The 23,523-nt window shown below is 42.0% G+C and overlaps 1 protein-coding gene across 15 annotated transcripts in view; it reads left to right on the forward strand.

Annotated features, from left to right (window-relative positions):
* The window catches only part of EHBP1 (EH domain binding protein 1), a 364,380-nt gene that overhangs the window by 157,264 nt on the left and 183,593 nt on the right, over positions 1-23,523 (forward strand). For all 15 annotated transcript variants that reach the window (XM_059719703.1, XM_059719709.1, XM_019500781.2 and 12 more), the window contains exons 6-7: positions 11,475-11,656; positions 14,884-15,023. In XM_059719703.1, coding sequence (XP_059575686.1) covers positions 11,475-11,656; positions 14,884-15,023 — 322 coding nt within the window. The remainder of the gene's footprint in view (positions 1-11,474; positions 11,657-14,883; positions 15,024-23,523) is intronic.

The raw sequence follows: 23,523 nt of genomic DNA on the forward strand, positions 1-23,523 counted from the left end.
CTAGGTCCTCCCCAGTAGCCAGCACCAGGTCGAGCAGCGCTTTGCCTCTCGTTGGCCCATAGACTTCTTGAGTCAGGTAGAGGTCATCCACGCACGAGAGGAAGCTCTGCGACCACTCAGATTTTGCTGAGCGATCCTCCCACGAGATGTCTGGGTAATTGAAGTCACCCATGACAACCATGGTCCTGGAGCAAGCTGCCTCAGCCAGTTCCTGGGCAAACTCCTGATCTAGCTCAGGACTTTGGGTGGGAGGTCTGTAATAGACTCCCACCATTGTGTCCCCTGTGCCGTGTTCCCCACGGATTTTAACCCAGAGGGTCTCCAGCCGTCCACCCTGGTCGCCAATATTGGCTTGCAGGGACGCGTAGCTTTCCTTAACATAGAGAGCTACACCCCCGCCCCTTTTCTCTACACGATCCCTCCTGTACAGGGTATAGCCATCTATCCCCGTGGTCCAGTCATGGGTGGAGTCCCACCAGGTCTCCGTTATCCCTATGACATCGTAATTGTTTGCACTGAGCAGGAGGATGAGCTCCTCCTGCTTATTCCCCAAGCTCCTGGCATTTGTGTACAGGCAGGCAAGTGCCCCCTGGGGGGCTCCTTCCTTGCCCACAGATTTTACCAGGGCTGGGGCTGGGGTGGGCTCCCTTGAGTGCTGTGATCCGCTGGCTTTGCAAGGATTGCTCAGCGGGCCAGCTGTGGCGGTAGTCCCCCCGTCCCCCAGCGGGCTTAGTTTAAAGCCCGGTGGAGCAGGTCAGTCAGTCTGGCTGAGAAGAGCCTCCTCCCTAGGGGAGAGAGGTGGAGACCATCTCTTCCCAGCAGCTTGCTGCCTCCCTCGCCAAAGAGCGGGCTGTGGTCATGAAAGCCAAAGCCTTCCTGACGACACCAGCGCCACAGTCTTTGGTTGACCACATAGATCCTCCTGTTCCTTCTCAGCCCATAGCCTGAGACTGGGAGGATTGACGAGAACACCACCTGTGCCCCCAGACCCTTAAGCCCCGCTCCCAAATCCCTGTAGCGCCTCATGACCTGGCTGGGAGTGCTCCGAGCCGTGTCATTGGTGCCCACATGAATAAGGAGCATGGGATAGTGGTCTGTGGGTTTGAGGAGCTTGGGGATCCTCTCTGCAATGTCCCGATGTGGGCCCCTGGGAAGCAGCAGACTTGCCGGGCTAAGGGGTCAGGGTGGCAGATTGGCCCCTCCGTCCCCCTCAGGGACCTATTATTGAATAGGTGATTCTAGCTTGCTGTATTTCAGACTGATTTTGGCTTCAGTGCAGAGGCTCTGGTTCACGTGGCCAAATGAAAATCTATCTTTTCAATTGACCAGGCCAGTGTGAGAAGATCTTTTTGCATTCAGATCACTTTAGCCAGTTTCCTCAGTGCTTCTTTTGACATTATAAGGCCTTGGCCATATTTAAGGCTAGTAACCAGTGAAGAACCGACCACACAAGCAAACTGCATCCTTCCATGATCCACCAAGGTAACTGTAGTACTCTGGGATGAACAGCTCACAGAACTCAGGATAGAGTGAGAGTCAAAAGTGTTTTTGGTTGCGGGGATATGGCATGAAACAAGTTTCAGAATAAAAGATCAGTCCAGAGCTTGAGCACCCTCAGGATCCCACTGTAATAGCCTCTTTGTTACAGTTTTCCACCATAACTGGGATGATGTATCTTCTGAGTCTAGATGTGCCTAACTAGGAGAGTATAATAGCAGACTTCATGCAGTCTTCTGGGGATCTTCTGGAAAGCGCTCATTCTGTCGTGTGAAGGACTATAGAACTATCAATATTTTTGATGCCACAGCCTACCATCAGGCCCCTGTACCGCCACATCCCATATCTTCAAACCTGGATAGCGCTCAGTTGCATAGATATGTTATTGATCAAAACTGTTAATTGATCACTGTTAAAATGAATATTTAAATATGTACTTTGTTCTTCTTTCATGGTTTTGGTTGATATGTTCATTGCTCTTAGATGGCACTTTGTAATTAAGAGAGTCCATTTTTTCATTTGTTTTATAGTCTACTTGTAGTTCAGAAATTCTGACTTCTGTGCAACAACACAACCCCACTGTGTTTGTATTTAGTCTTAGACTTTGTAAAAACATGCTTTTATAAAACTTAATTTTGAAGCCAAATTTAACTGATACTGTCCCTTCCGTTATCTGGTAAGATTCTAATATTGTGTGTGTATATATGTGTGCTTGAGTGCAAGTGTGCATGTGACTATACATATAATACATATATTAATACAGTAAAGTAGGGGGAAATGTAGATAATTCCAGTCATTACATAGGGGAGATTATGACTACAAGAAATCCAAGAAGTTGTAGTCTTTGACCAGAATTTTGCTAGTACAGACTACTAGCTTAGAGGTTAGAACTGAATTAATAGCATAGGATTCACTTCCTTAGACATTATAAGAAATGGAGAAATGTATATTTTGCCTTTTTTAAAGTATCCGCAAATGTAGTGCTTGTGAGAGAGGTGCTAAATTGACACAGCTAGAATCTGTCTTTTAAAATCTTTTCTTTATACTCACGTCAGGTGATTCAGTAGTGCAGGCTTTTGCACACGACTCTGACAGCATACCTCTGGCTTGACATAAAGTCACTTCTGGAGGTGAGAATGTAATTGAGCCTGGATGTCATTCAAAACTTGCCTCCTGTACTGCAGTTGTCAATAAGCTTAGCAGTGTCAGTTGTGATGATAACTTGTAGGGATATTTTGATGTGCTGGCTTACTCACTGGGAACTGGAGTAAGGTCACAAAACTGACTTTGCCCAAGTCACTCAGTAATCCAAGGATACCAGCTTTAATAGTTATCAAATTCTCACCCAAGTTGGTTTTTCCCTGGAGATTAGTGACACAATAGACTGTGCTTTTTATTAGCAAAAGTTAGTGGACATCCTGGGAACACTGGGAATGAGTAGTCTGAATTTTTTTTTTTTAAATAACCAAAATACAAATAGTTCAACAGGGAAGCCTTACTCTTAAGGTAGTAGTAGGGGAGTGTGAGGAATGTATTTAACTCAGCATGCCTAGGATTGTGTTAAAGAGCACAGACAAAAGTGCAGCTCCCGGGTCTAGCACATAGTGGTTCATAGAAATTGCCATGAGTTAGACCGATGCTCCGGACCCAACAGATGTTGGCTGGGTGGGTGGAGGATCAGCTTCAGTTTGGAGCCAATCCAAGGAGAGAGGCTGTGTCTTTCTCTGGCTCTTCCCTTTGTCTCTTCTTCCCTAGGCTCCACCCCAACTCTTGCAGTTCCTTTACTGTCTCTGGATGGGAGGGAGAAGGCAGGTCATTCTAAAATTTTCTCAGCCCCACTGGAGTGGGGAGAGTGGGTAGGTTGGAGCCCCCTCCCCTCCCCCCCCAAGGTGAGGGGTTCCAATCCACCTGCCCCCCACTCCAGCGGGGCTAAAAATCCCCCCAAAGGGACCTCCTTTCCCTGCCTTCTCTCCCCTTCCCATCCAGAGACAGCATCTCAGCTGGGCTGCTGTTGCAGACAGAAATTAATGAAGTCGCTCTGGTTTGGAGCATCTTTCTGTGAACCTTCATACAAATAAGGGTTAATTTGTCGCATATTTGGAGGTCTGTGCAGCTGTGTTCTTCTGTTTGGGCACAGCTTTAGAGCGCTTTCAAGGGGCCGATAACGCAACAAATGTAATTTCTGTCTGCACCCTTGCCTTTTGATAGTTCCTTACTTTTTCAGCAAAGCAGAAGCTATACAGTGTATAAACAGCCCTTAGTAATTTTTAAAAGCTTAAGTTCTCCTAAGCATATGGCACTACAAAGGGAATCTTTTTTGTCAGCTTATTTTTGTTTTGCTTTGTTTAATTAGATTTTGGCTTTTCTTCCCTTCAGATTTTTAATGGTGCTGTTTGTAGTTATTTGGGAAGTGCTTTCTAAGAGCATTGCTTTTTTTCTATATTTTTTCTATTGCTAAAAGAGCAATGCAATGGCTAGCATAATTCAAGGGATTTATAACAGACTTTCCACATCATCTTATTTATCAGATATTGCATATTTCTGAATATATATTGATGTACTGTACTAGAGTTTAAGAATAACTTAAGGTAAATTGAAAGTGCCAGTTAATCTTGGTTATTTCAAATCTGTTCAGATAGTCATTACCAGGCCCTGGATTTCCACAAATCTCACAGTTATTTTTGTGTGTGTGTAATTAATTGCATTTTCTAAAGTACAGCTATGCAACTTCTAAACGACTGAGGCTGCGTGCCATGCAGGCCACACTAGGGCAAGAGGCCCCCAAGCTGCAACCATAGGGATACCCCACCCCCGCTGCGTTGTTTTGCACCATGCACCTGCAAGGGAATCCTCCATGCCACTGCTGTACAGGGTGTCCATCCCCCACTGGACTGTACATCCCCCCACCATTGTAGCACGCGGGTGTGATTTCCATCCCTTCCACCCATGTGGTCCTGAACTCACCCTCAGCTCTGTGCACTGCACTGCCCTGCCCTGCCCTGTGGTGGCAGGAAGCAGCAGCTGGAGGATGAAGAGGGAGAGCAGAGACTCCAGCTGCTGTTGCAGCTGGAGCAATGGGGGGAAGAGCGGGCAGGTGAGAGCCCAGGAGCTGCAACTTAACACCATCATTTGGACAGTCCTGTTCTAAAGGATCTGTTATGTTTGTCCAATGCATTAACAAATAAATGACTCCAGCCACAAGTGTGGGAAAGAAGGCTACCAGACTGCCAGGCACAGAATATATTATAAACTTAAAGTAAGACTATATATACACATCGGCATTAGCAGATTCAACAGAAAGTAATTTAAGATTCTCACATGGAGATTCAACACATTGGCATATCCCATAGCCTCTAGCATGAGTGTTCTTGAACTTCTTAAAGTATATACCTTACCTTGATCAGCAGTTGATTTTGTGAACCATGTTCTTTCCTGTTTGTGCTAACAGAGACAGCTTCTTTCTTATGATTACAAAAGTGGCTTTCCCAATAATTCATGAAACATCCCGTAGCAATGCCAGCAACTGCTTACATGGAAAAGTGATACAGAAATATTTAAAATATTTTTGCATCTCTAACACCTGGATTTGCCTGTTTCTTTTCTGTCTGTATGGAGATAGTTAGACTTAATCATCTGCCTTCCAGCTGTTTATCCAGGTACTTTCACATTTCACTCTTTTACAGTGATGAGCCTTGACATCTATAGATGTGAGTTAGGAAGCTTTTCCAAATTTACAACCTCTTCTCCGGTCACCAGTGGTCCATAGCCCCAGTACGAGAACTGCTTGTCTTGCATCTTGTTATATGGCATAAGAAAAATAAATGACTAAATGGATTAGAAGGAATCGTCACATTTATAGTATTTTAATTCCTGTTATTTACACTTTATATATGGTCTTGATTTTATAGAACTGTGCTGTCAGGGGTAGTCTCTCATATTTTTCATTTTTTTTAATAATGGAGAGACATAATTAATAACTTAAGATGTCAGCATCATTATTTAATGGACATCAAAGGGACATCATGCTTTATTAAGTCTGTCTTATTTTAGTAGTACAGCAATTTTTGTAGTATGGGCTCAATTCTGTCTACACAGGGTACATGTACAATTTATTGATGTTTTGAAAAACATTGATCCCTGGAAAAAAATTAATTAATTAAACTTCCTGGTTTATCTTCTATAAAATGCCATGTCCTACTGTGAAACAAATCTATATTTTGACAGATTAACCCATGTTTATATCACATGTAGTAGCTTTAGATAGTCTTTTTATTTAGAACTGTTCATCCTGACATGTTGATGCAGTTACCTGTCTTCATCTTGTGTTCTTCTGTCTTGATGCATCTCTACTGATTCAAGGGGGTTTTTTCCCCCCCCATGAAAAAAATGTTCCTCCTTTCCCCACTTCCAGTGTTAGGGTGACTGCTATTGTAATTCATTACTTTTCAGGCCGAGTTGAATTTTAGGATGATGTATCCTTGTGTGGTATATTTGATCACTGTAGAAGATTGTGATACAAATTCAATTTAAGAAAAGTAGATGATGTGTTAGTATTGAAAATATAATCCAGGGGGGTTACATTTGAAAATTCTATGGCAAGATCAGTGTAAAACTGAAGATCTAGACAGCTGTTTCTGGAAGGAGGATAAACAGCGAAGCAGGACCTGTTTCTCTCCATTTCACTCACTTGCTCACAGGGGATAAAAAGTCAGAGTATAACCAGGGTACATAATCGGTATACTTTTTTCTCCCCTCAAAGTGCACATACATGTTAACAGATCCCAAATGCACACAAACCTATACTCCTGTCTTCCAAAGCAGAGTATGTCTTTTTTAATATGCATAGTATGCATGATGTCTGTCTGACTTTTACCAGGACTTGAAAAATCTGTGTGTTTTCTTGAGGGGGGAAGGAGGACTAGAGTACAAACAAACACCCTCCCCCACCAGCACCTCCAAAAAAATAAACAACTTTGAGTTAGATTTTGAAGGTGACTGCTTTTTGGGTTTTCTTCGGGGGGGGGGGGGGCGTGTTACCAACGCACATTCTTGTTATAATGAATGTGAATCTGCAGACCTACTTTTTTTACTATTATCTGGCAAGAAATTAGGAATTTGGGGTTTGGGGTGAATATGCCACCTGGTATAGTCCTGCCACTCAAAAACAGTCAGGAAACCTGAAAAGAACAGACTGCCAAGTGTATATCCGTTCCTTTCCAGCATTTGATGATTGCTCTGTGTTGGGAGAATCCCCCAGTGGCTGGCTAAAGTGTCTTTGCAGCTGGTTCCCATTATTTTACCAGTACTGAACAACTGAAGCAAAGATCTTCTTCAACTTCATTTGACCAAGGACAACCCCTCTCTCAGTCATGTTATCACATAAAATACTGTTGTTGTCATCACAAGTGGAAACAGGTCTCCTGCCACTATTTCACCGTAAATGTCATTGAGCTGCACTTGTGCTCTACTGTTCCCAAGATGTGATGTAGCATGTAATGAGCTGAGGAGAGAGAAAGAATCAGAATAATAGAAAATGAGGGTTGGAAGGGACCTCAGGAGATCATCTAGTCCGACCCTCTGCTCAAAGCAGGACCATCCCCACCTAATCATCCCAACCAAGGCTTTGTCTAACTGGGTCTTAAAAACCTCTAAGGATGGAGATTCCACAACCTCTCTGGGTAACCTGTTCCTGTGCTTTAACACCCTCCTCGTGAGAAAGTTTTTTCTAATATCTAACCTAAACTTCCCTTGCTGCAACTTGAAACCATTGCTCCTTGTTTTGTTGTCTGCCACCACTGACAACAGTCTAGCTCCATGCTCTTTGGAACCACCCCGCAGGTAGTTGAAGGCTGCTATTAATTCCCCACTTAGTTTTGTCTTCTCCAAACTATATAAACCCAGTTCCCTCAGCCTCTTCTCAGAAGTCATGTGCCCCAGCCCCTTCACCATTTTTGTTGCCCTCCGCTGGATTCTCTCCAATTTGTCCACTTCCTTTCTGTAGCGGGGGCCCTAAAACTGGACACAGTAAGTAAAGGAAGAATTCATGTAAGTTACAGGCTAATTGATCATCCCCATTTCTTCCTCTGTTCAAGGATGTTTACAGGGGGTAAAAACAATTAATGAAGAACATGCAGTGTGATCATAAGTTGCCCTTGCCCATAGACTCATTGGTAAAACCATCCTTTAACAAAAGAGAATGTGGTTCAAGTAGTTCTGAATCAGATTTGCCTGAAATGGAACTAATAACTAGTGCAAGTGATTCGACAGATAGTGACAGTGAAACTGGAGGTGCCGCAATGACCTCAATGGAAGAGAGTTAAACTCTGTTGATGTTGATCGGTGAACAACCGTGGCATATCATGTACAGTTCTTTGGGTGTGCTAAAATTAGTGTGTCAGCTAGGGCTGTGCAAAACAGCTATGTTTCGTTTCCGTTTTGGATTCAGCCATTTCGGAGGTACAGTGATTCGTTTTGGGTGTTTTGGATCACTGTTCTGTTTTGATTCGGCCGAATCTGTTTTGGAGTTTTGACGCTGTATTGGTGCCGATTCAGAGATTCGGATCAGCTGGGGAGAGCTGTGGGTTCTCCAGCTGCGCTTGCCTCTCTCTGGGTGGGGGGAGCTGTGGGAAAAGAGCCCATGGCTGCTCTGCCCAGCCCCATCCCCCACAGCACTTAAAAAAAAAAGGTCCTGCACTCACTGGCTCCAGCAGCGGGGATCAGGGCCTCTGAGGTCTCGTAGCAGAGCCCTCCGCGTGGTGGGGGGCAGCAGGGAGCACCACCCCCCCCCCCGCCACCTGGCACTCGCATGGCAGTTGCCCCATGGCGTGGGTGCAGCATGGCTCGGCAGGGTGCTGCATGCAGTCTGGGAGCTGGGGTCGCTGGGGCTGAGTGGCGCTGGGCTCCGGCTGACTGCTGGAGCTGCCCCAAATCCCAGACAGAACACTGTGCCCTGCTGAGCCGTGCTGCGCCCATGCAATGCAACAGCTGCCATACGGGTGCCGGGGGGGGGGTGATCACTGCTGACCCCCCACTACCCTGTGCTGCGTGGTGGGGCTCTGCCACAAACCCCCAGAGGCCCTGATCGCCGCTGCTGGAGCTGGTGCTTTAAGTCCTGCAGTCACGGCTGCAGCAGCAGCGATCAGGGCCTCTGGATGCTCATGGCAGAGCCCCCCCCCCCCCTCTTGTGCAGTGGGGGGCAGCAGTAGCTATTGCATTGTGTGGATGTAGCATGGATCGGTAGGGCACAGCACGCTGTCTGGGAGCTAGGGCAGCACCCAATTAAGCAGATCAGCTTCATATGGTAACATGTATTTCTAGTCTGAGAAGTTTTTCCTGAGAAAATTGGGGCTGATTTGAGTTAATTTTCATTCAAGTAACGTGTAAATGACTGCCCCATGCCTCTTTTGATGCAAGTAAAAGCCTTGGACAGTCAGGCTTGGGATAAACCTGACATCTGTTTTATCTAGACTGAGCCAGGAGGTTGATTTTCACTGACAGCCCAAGAAAAGACTTATCATGATAGTTCAGTACATTGGGTATTTAGTATCTGGCTGATAATTCATTCAGAGGCCTATAACTAAGTTACAAGATTTTGTCCTATGTTCCGCTTGAGATCTCAGTTCTCCCAGGCTTTGGGATACAGATTTTCTCTAATCTGTTTCTTTTGGCGAAACAGAACGGGAACCTGACAACATATTTATTCTAATATAGCATTTAAATTGTGTCCCTTAAAGTTAATAAAGCTATCATTTTATTGTACATGTGTTTATTTAAAACTTCAGTATCGGGTTTGGAAGGCACAGAACTGATAATAGCTTCCCCACATTAAATAGTTGCTCCCCTAAATAAAAATAAGTACCCTATGTTGTCACAAATGGAAAAAAAATTAGAACAGACCATGGTAAGATGTTTTAGGGTTGTCCTCAAGCAAGAAGCCATCCTAATTGACTGAAAAAGAAAACATGACAGATATTGCCTGATCATTACAGCCCACATACTTTAATGATTTCCTTTTGGTCTAAACTGTAAATTAACATAACTGTAAGGGAGCAAATTCAAGTTATTGTGAATTTTCTCTTCCTCCTTTTCTGACTGACATGCACCAGAACAAGTATATAGTTATTGCTATACCAATAATACGTTTGTACTTGTTCTTGTGTTCCCTCCAATGGCATTTTAGATACAATACGATAGCAGAAAGTTCAGAACAGCTTTTTTCTTTAAAACCATTTGGAAATCTTTTTGAGAGGTTTAGTCAACTTCCTTTTATAAAAGCAAACAAATTAAAAAAATCAGTTAAAATAAGTGGAGACTTTAAATGTAGTGCTATAGAATAGGCTTTTAATAGAGCAACTTATCTTTGGTTTTGTCTAGTTGCAGTGATGTAGTAAAGGAAAATAATTATTATTCAAGGTAAATTATCGTTGTTGAGAAATAAATGATTTATTCACAATTACATAGAAAACAAATAAAACAAGTTGTGCCAGTTCTCAGGAATCACTTTCAGAACAGATGCTGCAGAAAATCTTGTATTCTATATAATGAGCTGTAGTATTTAACTATTCTAAAGGTACAGTACAATGACAGATTATTGTTGTTCACATCAGTGTAATAAATTGAAACTCCCTGATCATACTTTTCATTTTACACGTTGTCAGAACCTTGGACCTTAATCTTGTTCTTTGATTGACAGTGGCGGCCAGGGAAAGAGCACTTTTATTGTTTGTGATAGTCGCATCTGTTCAACTTGATTCAGTTGAGAGTATTTGCATATTCTTAAGTATTTCTTCTGAGAGGGCCTAAATCCTTCTCAAGTGTTTGATGCATTTTTGAAATTCATTCATAAGGTATCTACATGCACTAATAGTTCTGTATTATATTGCTGTGCATAATCTGACAGATAAGGCTAGTTTTTTTAAACAAGGTATTCTTTGGGGATGACATATTACAGTCTGACTTATTCTACTGGGCAGAAATGTCAAGTACTTTAAAAAAGGATGCTTGAATGTTTTGATTGAATTAGTATTCTTTATTCAACATAAATTGTTGACTGTAGTAAAGTATAGATTTATTATGGGAACCTTTTTCAGAAGAGTTAACAGCAGGGCTTTTTTGTTTTGTTACTAGTCATATATAATTATTTCTTTATTATTATGCTGAGGTTTGGGGACTAAACTGTTGTAGCTTCTTAGATGCATTTTTTAATTAATGTATATCTGTATTCTAAATGTGAGCAACATCTTTGTCTTGAAATAAAGATAAAGTCAGGCTTTTATTTTACTCGTTTTCTCAAAGGTTTTATTATTAATTCTAGAACTTTAGAAATCTGAAATTCAGATTATATGGAAACAATGTATGTTAGAAAGAAAATCTCTCAGAGAACTATGTAATTTAAGTTCAATGCTTAAACTCTAGTCTATGCACAAAATAATACATATGTTTTTATTACTGTTATTATACAGTACTTCAAGGTTTTTAAAGGCAATATATAAATAGTAATTTTCACAACTCATTTATAGGATGGGTAAGCACCATCAGTCCAGTACTGAGCTATCGATCTGCAACTGGATTAATACAGTTAGATTCTTTTGCCCATGCAGAGTCCCATTAACTTCAGTGAATATATGAGTCTCCTGTATGGATCCCATATCTGGATCGAAACCTTAGTTATTTAGAGTCTGATCCTCTGGGATCAGAAGAAAAGCTTTTATTCAGTGGGCTAAGCCTTTCCTCTAAGTTCACCCATAATAATTGAGCCAGGCTTAGAACTGAGTTTGTATCTCCAGACAATACTTCCCAGGCTGTATTGCCTCTCCTGTTGGAGGAAAAAAAAAAACAAAAACACAAAACAAAAAACAAAACACACACACACACAATGTAGATCTATTCAGGATGTTGGCTTTTTGTTGTTGTTTTCTATGAAATTCCAATTTATATATGTTACAACTCTTTCCTTTTTGCTTTATGTTTACTTTCAGGAATCGCCTTCTGGACGTAGAAAAGCACTCGCCACCAGCATTATCAACATGAAGCAATACGCAAGCCCCATGCCTACACAGACAGATGTCAAGTTAAAATTCAAGCCTTTGTCTAAGAAAGTGATATCTGCCACCCTGCAGTTCTCTTTGTCATGTATTTTCCTGAGGGAAGGAAAAGCCACGTAAGTTTTTCACCAAATAGGCTGCTTTGTGTTACCTTTCAAAGAACTCTGTGAGTAGAGAGCACTCTAGTTGTATAGAATGGCAGGAGTTGAGAGTATCCTTCAGCATAGCAATCATTCTTGCCATACTTTTGTTTCTGAGTCTCAGTAAAAGTAGTTTCCTATTCTGACTATGGTCTTCGTTCACCAGAGACCAGAAATCAACTCCTAACTTTTAAATAGCTTGCATCAGCCTAAAACTATCCACAGCTTTGGAAGAGAGCAGAAGTTGAGGGAGGTTTGGAGTGAAATGTCAGGGTTTACTCAAAAACATACCTAGAAGAGAGGTTGGGGGAAACTGAGCAGAAGCACCCCTTTTCCACAAGAACCGAAAAGAGCCTAAGCCTGTTATTGCAGGGTTAGGATGAAAGGGGCAGAGGGATCATTGTTGGGTTGCTCAGGGTAGGGTTCAGTAAAACCACCTCACTTGCTCGTTGATCTTCCCATTTCCTGGGTAGCATGACTGCTCTATTTATTTTACTTCAGCAAACCTCAGAGCAGAGAGGCTAGGGATTGTCTTTCCAGATGCTCTTCCCTTTATTTTTAAAGCATTTGAGGCACTATGCCTGCTTTTGTATTGATGGGAGCAGAATGCTTGGCAAATTGGCTCGTTTTCTGTCCCTTTCTTTTCTATATAGAATATGAGAATATGGGGCTGGCAGGATAAAGAGATGGTAGAACAGGTGGTTTTTCCATGTCTGCTGATTTTTTTTTCTGGATATCAGTATCTTGTGGACAGCTTTGACTGACCAGAGGGCGACAGTTGATGCTTCCCACCCTTATACAGCATGTGCCCCGTCTCAGAACTGTTGATAAAAGGCATCCCAGACTTATTCATTTTGCTGTCTGGATTTTGGCATGGAGAGTTTCTTAATTGATTGTATGTTCTGCCATTTGCAGTTGCACAAAAAACTTCTTTTCCCATTTGCTATCCTAGGCCATCCCTTTGGAGACCACAGTATGTGCTCATTTAAAAAAAATATATATATATATTAGAAGTATATGATTTTTTCTCTGTCATTTAATGCATTTTTGCAACTGGAAGTGAGGAAGAGAAGTTAGCCCCATCTTTTTGTAACTCATCAAGCGTCCATGCAGAGGAAATCTCCGTCTTAGGCTATGTGATACTGCTGTTTTAAGCCCTGACTCATGAAAAGCATCTCTCTTCAGATCGGCATGTACTTAAAGTCTCACTGAAAGTGATAGTATTCAAGAATATGCTTAATGTTATGTATAGGTTAACAGCCAAAAACTGAAGTAGCATCAACTTGTTTTTAAGGAAGTACTATTTCAATTCATAAATAACCTTAAAAACAAGTGGAATATCTTCTCTTCTGAAGAAGAAATAAGAGAAAGTTGTAGGTGTGGTCTAGTACACATTATAAAACTATGAACTGAACTAACATTGACTCATATCTCCTCTAGGCTATCATAATTTTATAAAGTTCAGAATCCCCTAATGTGTTCTCAACTTTCTTTTATGATTTTCTAGGGAAATAATTTAACTCATTATATTATAACAACAAAATCCTTATATTTGTGATCATTTTATTATGATTTAAAAAAAAAAAAGACTAAAAAATTTCTCTCTTATCAGAAAGTAATTACAGGACTTAAAATAGAATTACATTAGAGGTTTTTGCTTTTTTGTTGAATCTTTCTTATTGAAAGAAACAAGGGTATTCTACATGTGTTTATAGAATAATAAAATAAGAAAAATAAAAATATTTCTTTAGGAGGCCTCCTCACTTCCAGAACACAGATGAATTGTTGCATTTGAGATCTAAAGGCCTGTTGCTCCCATCATCACTGTACAGAAGAACAGTGAGTCTGCAATACGTAGGTTTTTGTATTCTGGCTGTGCCGATACAGCATTTAAATTTGTTTGGTTCAAGAGTTGGCTTTAAATTATTGACTATCAAGAAAGTGAAAACAACAGTAGAGGATTTTCTGTATGTTTAATTTGATAGACTATCGTCTTGAACTTTCCCCCTCATTTCTGCTAGAAGACTAGGATTTATACCTGAATGAGTTGCTAGTGTGTATATATTTTATTGTGAGGGTTTCACAATGAGAGGCATCTTTGCAATTTCTTGACTATTCTTGTTCTTAATTATTGTTATTCATATCACAAGAACACTTTGAAACCTCTAGTAAGCTATAGGACCACATTTCATTAAGTAGCATACAAAAACAACATAAAAGAAAATTCCTGTCCCAATGTTCACAATTTAAACAGGCATTAAACCCATTGAAACTATTCATGTGTGTTATGTAACTCTTGTATGCGTGTGCAGAATTTAGGCCTGGATTGTGCATATCTGTTAGTTCCTTATCATGTACAATAGCTTTTAAAATAATTGTCATTATTGTTATGAAAGTGTCAGACATCAAATCCACCCATCCTGTTTTATCATGATCATCTTATAAAGTGAGAGAAAGGAAATTAATGATATTTTACTTGCCCATTTAAAACAAAAAAAAACAATTACTGTGAGCAAGAGGGTGAATAGACTGTTGCAAAGTTACTATAAGATAGTATAACTAATCAATAGAAAAACATTGAAGAGAGTTTCTAAAAAAGGGGGATGAGGCCAAGAATGACATCAAATGCTTAAAGACATGTTGGTTACTATGAAAATGCACTTAGAACATTCATTGCTTTAAATCTTTTGCCTACAACCATGTTTTCAGCAAGCTTCAATTGTAATCAACACTTCAGTGGTACATGCATGCAGGGACAGATGTTGGCCCTTCAGATGGGAGAGTTTTCCTCGCTAATGTACTAGTGCATTTATGAAAGGAGTTCATGTTTACTGAACAGTCTCTTGGAGTTCAGAAGATGTGGTTACAGATCACACACAGTGCATAAAAGCAGGGGGCTGACCAAGTATCCTCATCTTATCCAAAAGAAGGAAGTTATTGTTCTCTCTAACTTCTGGAGAGATTAAAAAAATTTAAAATGGAAGAGTTAACTTAACACTTAATAATTTTTTAAACATTTTGTAATGGGGAAACTTGTAATGTAGAAATAATACTATGTACATGTAATTATATCTTATCCAAAGCCCATCTAGAGTGACAGTTTAAACCAGGCTCTCTAATAAGGAAAAGGGATCTTTTTAAACAATAAAACAGTATCAAGCCTGGCATTAATGGGTTTTTTAAATTATTTATCTATCATGTAGGGATGAAGACATGCAAAGCCTGGCTAGTTTGATGAGTATGAAGCAAGCTGACATTGGAAATTTAGATGATTTTGAGGAAGACAATGAAGAAGATGAAGAGAACAGAGTGAATCAAGAGGAAAAGGCAGCAAAAATTACAGGTTGGTCTCGTCACAAAGGGAGATATATAAATTATTTTGTTGCTCTTCACTGCCTGGAGAGCAGTGCTGCCATATATTTTTGCAGCCAGTTTGAAATGCTCTGTTGAAGGGGGAGGCCACTTGTCTGCACAAAGCAGAAGTGCACTGAATAGGAAGCACTGTAGGATTCAGAGTGCATCAAATGCAGATCTGTCCATATCTGGACTGAATAACTGAGAATGAATGGTCCTCTTACTAGCAAGAGAGATCCAGTTTCATCAAGAGTCAAGCAGAGGTAACTTTGGGTGAGCCCCTGTTTTCCCACTGGACAAGTGCAAAAGGGTGAAAGAGTGTTATTTACATTTCCCAAAGTGAAATCAGTAACCTGTCCAAGGACTGATCTATGTCAGATAGTGAGCCATTTCTTTTTAGATTCTATAAAGAAATGTCTGTCAAACTGTTCACACCCCAAAAGATTTAGTGCGTGTAGGAGGGCTTCCATTGTCAGTGCAAATCAGATCAGCATATGATAAAGCCTTGGCTGGCATGATATAGTTGTGGATGGTCCTGCATTGAGCAGGATTGGATTAGATGACCTCCTGAGGTCCCTTCCAACTCTCCCTTTCAATGATTCTGTGAAGATGTTAAATTGTTAACAGGTGGTTTTTAGGCTTTTCAGGCTTTGTAGTTCAGCTGGAATTTCTAATAACTGGGAAAAAAAAAAAAAACAAACAGCCTAGTAGGAGGGAGAAAGCTTCTACTCTTATACCAATCTTTCCTCCTATCAAGGTACCCTTTTAAATCTAAATAACAGAATGCTTCTGTCTGTAATAAGATTGGTGGGGGAGAGGGTTGGAGGAGAAATACCAGACAGAACTGAGATCATCTTCTAATATTAAATCTGGTGTTGGATCTGTGTGGAGTTGAATGAGTTTGGGGTATAATGTGACAGATTAGGGCAATGGAACACTGAATTGTGAAGGACTATTACTAAACATTCATAAGGAGTTTGGGTTGGGAGCAAGACTAGAAGACCCACTTTTAGTCTACCCTGGCACTGAAGTGGGTCATGACAAGACAGTTATGACTGACTTGTCCCTTGAACTGTGAAGTACTGCAAATGTTTGTCCTATACAACTTTTATCTTCAGTTAAAAGACTTTATAACATTGAGTCCCCAGAAGGCCACACCCTTGCTATGACTCCATCTCTGCTGGAACTATGGAACTTAAGAAGTCCAGAATAAAATATCTAAAATATAGAGACAGCATTCTTGATCGCGGTGTGGAAGAAGGCTGGTTTGGTCACTTCTAAGATGTGCTGCAAGCTCTTTGTCTCCCACAACACTTTTCCACTATATTTGCAAAGACTTAAGTGATCAAATCAAAATAAAGAACAAAAACTAAAACCCACAGGCCTCAAGCAAAATACTCAATAATCAGGGAAGGGAAAGGAGCAGAAGCCCATTATAAGTCTTCTGTAAAGACTTCCTTTACAAAAGAAAGGCTTAGATAATACTGTGACAGCAACTACTATAAAAAACCCAGTATATGATTCTTGTGTTTAGCTCCATCATTTGGAGGGCATCTTTTCCAGCAGGCCAAACAGGGAATCCTTTGTATGGGGAATCCCCCATCACCATAAAGCTTATATAGTTAAGCTTATACTATTTACTTCCTTGCATTTCTAAATGCCAGTCTCATCTATTTTAGACAGAACTTTAGAACAGCACGTAGAAGGAAGAAATGGTCAGTACCTTTGAGCAAAGAGTTTTCAACATCCAGTTGCTACTCAGACTGTTTTTCTAGTGTTGTTTTACTAACAACACTGGATGAATTTGGGGTTTTTCTTTGTTGTTGTATATGTCGTATACTCTGTGACCCGCAGGTAGGAAGCCTGAAAGGAAAGGGTCACTCAGAGACTGTTTTGTTTGTACAGCTACAGAATTATTCCCTTAGCCTAAAATTCCCTGTTTTAGCAAGGCAAGAAAAGATGAGTGAATGCACATTGTTGTGAAATAGCATAATATAAGGGCAGTAAGAAAGTCAGGAAGAATAGAAATGTTAATGATTTGTTCTCGCATCCATTTAAATCAGTATAAAGACTTCTACTGGCTTGTTTGAGGGTTGTATTGTGTTCTAGTGGTGCTATACTAATTTAGTGAAAGGAAGAACATATATACAGAGAAATTAAGAACTAACTGGGGAGACCAGTGTAGACTTATAGGAAAAATGATGGAGTTGGACCAAATAAACACCAGTTAAGGTTTTAAAGTCTTTAGGTTTGGAATATTGTTGTAGCCATGAAGGTCCACAGGAAATATGAGAAGCAAGGGCTTTTTGTTGACATCTTTTGGATAATTTAGAAACCCTATACCCCTGACACTGTCTTGCTAATGCTAGAACCTTGACTCAACAAGGCCTCAGCTTTTTGAAGGCCTCTTTTCCCCTTGACTCTTCTTCTTCTTAGTTTAATGAGGTCTTAGCTTCTAACCATGTTCACCACTTCCCTCTCCCTTTTTGGAAGATTGACAGCCCAACCTGGTACTATTTGTACCAAGCAAGGAGTTTCAAGGCTCTTGCAGACAACACTTATGAGAGTAAAGGATCATAGGAAAGTAGGGCTGGAAGGGACTGCACAATAGGTCAAGTGACACATCTTCTAGGAAGATAGCAAGAATTGAAGGAGGTTCAGTAGTAAGGGGATGATGGTACACATACCAACATAGTGAAATAGGATTTACCTGCAGAGGCATCTATATGGCAAGTGGTAATTGGTTTTCTTCTGTGATCATTGGAATCCGATTGGTTCCTCTAGTTATTCAATGTATTACAAAGCTATAAAAAAATGCAACTTTTCTATTGCACTTTGTACTCGTATCCCTGCATACTTCCTCTCTGCCAGACAGTCTCATCAGCTAGCCCATACTGTGCAGTAACTATTAACCAGTTGACTTACACCAACTTGGGTGTAAAATTGATACCTCCGTGATGCAGGTATCAAATTTATGCCCGATTAGTTACTGCTCAGTAACACGTGTAGACACCTTATTGTGCCATAACACTGTGTTTGGACTGGCTTGGGACTAACTTTAGTCCCAAGTCAGACCACACACAGAGTTAATGAGCTTTAACACCTGCACCTGTAGACACTGGCCTGTTTCCACTTAATGTGCAGTAAATTTAATGCGATGTAAATGCATATTTAGCTGCTCTTACTGTATAGTTGGGAGAAATGTTAAACTAGCCTTTGAGCACAAAATGCCCTCTCAGGACACAGACCAGGAAGACACTCACTTAAAAGTTCTAGAAACAGGTGAAGAAATATAGAAAGCAGGTGGATGGGGTGGCAAAGTATAAAAATAATGATCATTTACAAAGAATTGCATATATAGAAGCACTTAAAAGCTAGTTGAGAAAGTGATATAATCCCTTCTGAATATCTGTTTCCCCCCTACATTTTCTCATGCATTGCGTGGTTAGAATGCTCAGAGAAATGCTGAGAGACAGCAACTATTGCATCTTCTTACTGACTCATTGCTCTTAGGCAAGTCACTTAACCTCTGTGCACCTGTTTTCCCAGCTGTAAAATGGGGATAGTAACACTTGACTACCTTACAAAGGTGTTATGAGGATTAATTAGTTAGTGCTTTTAAAAAGGCTTTAAAAAGTAAAGTACCATATTGTACAAGTAGTAAATATTAAGTTTTATAATTTTGCTTTTAACTCAAGACCTAATCATTCTGATAGCTATTTTTTTTTTTTTTTTTTTATGGCCTGGAGATTAGAAGATTCTTCCTGTCACGAGTTTAGATGTGGAGTGTGCTCTTTGGTTTCTGTTAAATCTGTTCCTTCTTCATAGCAGCAGCATATTTGGGCAAAGTTCAGTGATAAATGTCTACAGTAAATAAATCATTTCATCAAAGTAACCTGGTGAAGAGACTAGTAGATAGATGGTATATAAAGTGATCTAAGGTTCTGTTCCCAGTTCTTTCCTGTCTTGTGCAATTTGGGGCCAGTCATGTAACTTACCTTTGTTTCAACTGTAAAGCGAATCTTGACAACCATTTGGATCTGCCAATGGAGAGCACTTCATGGAAGTTGAATATAATCATAGAAGTTACCATGGATTTGACCTTTATCAAGACTGAAAAATGCTTTCCATTCTATTATTATTTTTTAATAACTTCCCTCCAAAACCCATTAGTCTTAAATACCTCATGCTTGGTCATAACCCAATTTTTGTTAAAAAATGTGAAAAAAATTTCACTTAATCTTTCTATATTATGTGAACATGAAAATAGTATACATCTGTTTTTAATAGAAGCAATTAAACAATTTAGTTACTGCATCATTTAAAGGAGATTGACTTAAAAATGGTATAATTGTTTTGTATTTGGTCTTCTACATGGACAATTCCTTTGGTAAGTTTCAAGATATTTGATTCACAGTTAACAAAATTAAGCCAGCAGTGCATGCTTTATTATTTCCCTTCATGTTTTTTAATAGTAACTTGGACCCTAGTGCTATAGTTGGTGGTAAATTGTCTACTACATCTGTTCAGAACACTAAAGACTTGATTTAGTCCCCACTTGATATCAGTTGTACATGGACAGATTTAGTATTTTGATAAGTAGGGTGCAGATTGTGTGGTACCATCACATATAATACACATTTTTCTCCAGTTGTAAAGCTTCTAGTTTCTTTATTAATACGTGAGGGGCCCACGGCTATATTATTCAGTTTAAGATTGAAGCAAAAAACAAATAACTTCATTGGAATATGTATTACTTTGCCAAGTCATATATTATGTAAAAAAACTTCACAACCAACTTGTTAAAAACAAACAAACAAACAAACAAAACCCCAAAAGATGTTGTTTCTTTAGTTCTGTGGTCATTAGAATTAAATGTACATCTTTTTCAGATTCATAAAATTTAGTTCTCTTAAGCGTCTTGATTTTGCATCCATTACTTCATTGGAAGTTATTTCTACAGCTGAGTTAATGCCCATGAGTTAACATTTCCACACCTGAGTTAATATTTTTTAGCTAGAGTTAAAAGCAGGCTGCAGGGCTGTGAAATAGGAGCTGCATTACCAGAGCAGCTACCAGATAACAGAACTGTAGAAGAAAGGCTGGCTTGATTATTGGAACATTAAAGACCATTAAAAGGGAGCCAGGGTCATTAACATGTATGGAATGAAGAATTCAGAAGGAACTAGGTAGATTACAATGAGCCATGAAGTCAAGTAATTCAATTACTGCTGCCTGAATAGAAATTCTGCTGCTGGTGTCAAGCACTTAATTTTAAACTTTGGATGGTGTAGGGATCAGAGGGGTGCGACTGAACAACTACCCTTCCTGGATCTACCCCTAGTAGTCTACCCACCTAATGTCAGTTAACAGTCTGAAATGCTGTGTGTTGCAGGAGGGAACCTTGCTCTGGAGAGCCACATGTTGTAATGCTATTTAAAAATCTCATCATCCAAGCTTCTTGCCAGGTGCCAAACTAAGTTCCTTCAGTCAGGGTTTTTGATATTCCGTCTACTTTTTAGTAGCAGCTAACTGTAAGGAAAAGTCCCACTGATTTTAAACTCTGTATTTAATTTGTTATTCTCAAACAACATTGGATTTTTAATTGAGTTTTCACATTTTGAATTAAGAATATGAAAATCTCATCAATATCCATACCCCATTTTAATAACAAGGTCTTGGATTTTGTTTGATCTACTATTCAATAAGGTGAATGTGACGGGGCCACCTGGGGCCGAGCTCTGTGGCCCACCCGCCTGTCACCGTGACAGGGGCCTACTCAGGGCCGAGCTCTTCGTGGCCCACCCACCTGTCTCTGGGCAACCGCCCGCTTATCTCGCCCACCACACCTTTGATGATAATTGATTCATATATCAATGTCAATTAAGTGGGAGGCTGCCCATTGTAGTGCCCCGATGCCAGGGGCACTCTGCGGCTCCAACCTCCCCTAATACCGCAGCCCAAGCCTCACAGATGGCATCATGGTGTTCCTCATCACCGGCCCTACACTGGGCCCCAGAATCATCCTAACAGGACCCCTCTCTGATCCTTCTTATCAGGCAGCCACTCCGCCTTCATCTGGGCTACCTCACCCCCCCAAAACTACTTTCCCTTCTCGGGTGTGGTTCCCCCGGAACCTTCGGCTACCTGGCCCTGGCCCACCTCCAGGCCAGTCGGGACCCCAGGCCCCTGGCTCTTGGGCATCCCTCACGGTGGGCCCCCGGCCCTTTTGACTACCATAGTCCTGGCCCCAGCTTGGGCCAGTCGAGGGTATTCTCCCCTTCAGGCTGGGTCTCTCTACCCGCTCACTCTGTCACTGGGCCTCACCATGCCACTACTCCCCATCCTCTCATGGGCAAGCACAGCACCACACCCACATCACTCCCACTCTCAGGGTCTGCCCTCTCTGGGCCCCTCACAACACTGGCCCATCTGGGCCCCCCAACAAACACATGGGTAACCCACCCAGTGGTTGTGGGAGCTAGGGGTTAAGGCACCCCAACCCACCTTTCACCAGGGTGATAACTGGCCTGGCATTTCCTGGGGGCTCCCGTGCCACTGAGAGCCCCACCAGGCCACCCACTCCCAGCAGGGTGTAGTTTCAGGTCATGCCCAGGACCAGGAGCCTCCTGCCAAACCCTTGCAGCTCCCCCTTACCTCCAAGTTGTTCACAGCAGTCCTATAACCAGACAATATTGCTGCCTGATCTACAGCAGCCAAACTGCCCTGCTTATAAAGGCAGCCCTACTCTCTAAAACGGCTGCCCTAATCAGGCACCTGGAGGCTGCCAGCTCCAGGCCCTTAAAGTGGCAGAGACACCCTGTGTTCTGCCACACACCTCCCCTCCTTAAATCACAATTGCCCCCTCGCTGGGGCCTCTCATCACCACCCCCTCGCTGGGGCCTCTCATCACTGCCCCCTCGCTGGGGCCTCCTCATCGCCGCCCTCTCACACTGAGGCTCCCCATGTTCTTGAGCCTCCGGTCTTTTAGGCCCCACGCACTGCTATCCTCTCAACTGGGCTCACCGTCCTGCTGTTCCTTCTCCCGAAGCTATTTTCCCCTCTCGGGTGTGGTTCCCCCGGAACCTTTGGCCTCTTGCCCTGGCCCACCTCAAGGCCAGTCGGGACCCCAGGCCCCCGGCTCTGGGGCATCCTTCGCGGTGGGCCCCTGGCCCTTTTGACCCTTGTGGTCCTGGCCCCAGCATGGGCCAGTCGAGGGTACTCTCCCCTTTGGGCTGACCACCGCAGGACCCTGCCCCCTCGAGGCCTATCGTTGTGCTGGCCTTCTACCGGGCTCGATGTACGGCCCCTCTCGGGCTCCTCGTCGCAGGCCCCCTTCACACTGGGGCCTCTCACACTACCACCCCCTCACACCGGGGCTACGCAACCCACTGGTTGCAAGTGGCAGGCACACACAGTGCACTGCCACAGTGAACTTTCCTTTTCATTGAAGTAAAGAAATAAATGGGGCATTCAAAATACCTTTTGAAAAATGGCTACTATGGTTTTGAGATTTCAGTGGGATCTGTGTAGTTTATTCTTCGCAAATCTGAAGGATTTTCTTTTATTAGAATTTAGGAAGAAGGCAGTTGGAAATGCTGAATTGATTGATTATAATTTTACCATATTTAAATTCTATAGCATGGAAAATGTGCAGGCAATTTATGTAGCTGAGATGTGCTATATCAGTGTGGGCCAGACTTTTTGACAGACATTAGGCTTGTGTCCTTCCTGAGTGCTACTCTGATCCCCTTCCTCTACCCAGTCTGCTGAGCTGCTTTCTGCTGTCTGCCCAGTATCCTCCTCTAGTTTCTACTCCCTGCCCTGTGCACACTGCTTAATGTCCTGCTCTGCATTCTTCTTCCCACCCTATTGACTCTTCTGCTGCCTCTCCCCTCCCTAATCTGCCAAATGGCACACACAGAGTTTGCCCATACCACTACCTCTTGCTGTAGGTTGACCACCCTTGTGTTATGTGAGTCCTATTGCCTTCTCTAGAACTAACTATATGGTATTCCTCCTGCTTGGAAATCTGTGGTATATTTATATGGAGTAGGTACACCTTTGCTAAACATTTAAAATAGTCTGAGATTCTGTGCTGGGTCCTTCCTCCTACTAGCTAGGGACAGACATTCAAAAAGCTGGAGCCTGAATTGATTCAATCTTTGCAGGTTAGTCTAACCTACGTAGATTGAACTGATTTCCATAAAGGAAAACTCCTGTCTGGTGGCCCCTTCTACCCGCTGGAGGGTGGCATCCAGGACAGCACCAGCGCCCGCAGTAGTGCATACAGCACAGGCTCACCCCCCTCAGCCCCAAGCCCTATTACTTGTGTCCCCCTTGCAAGGGGGCAAGGACCCTGAGGGTCCAGCAACCCCTGTCATAGTGTTCTGAGGAGTGCAAGACTCTTCCCGGTTTGGGTGGGGGGGGCTGCACTGAAGGCAGGAGCCAGGTGGGCAGAGCTGCCACAGCCTGTGGAGGATGAGCAG

This window comes from Alligator mississippiensis, chromosome 1, assembly GCF_030867095.1.
Source record: "Alligator mississippiensis isolate rAllMis1 chromosome 1, rAllMis1, whole genome shotgun sequence".
Classification (NCBI taxonomy): Eukaryota; Metazoa; Chordata; order Crocodylia; family Alligatoridae; genus Alligator; species Alligator mississippiensis.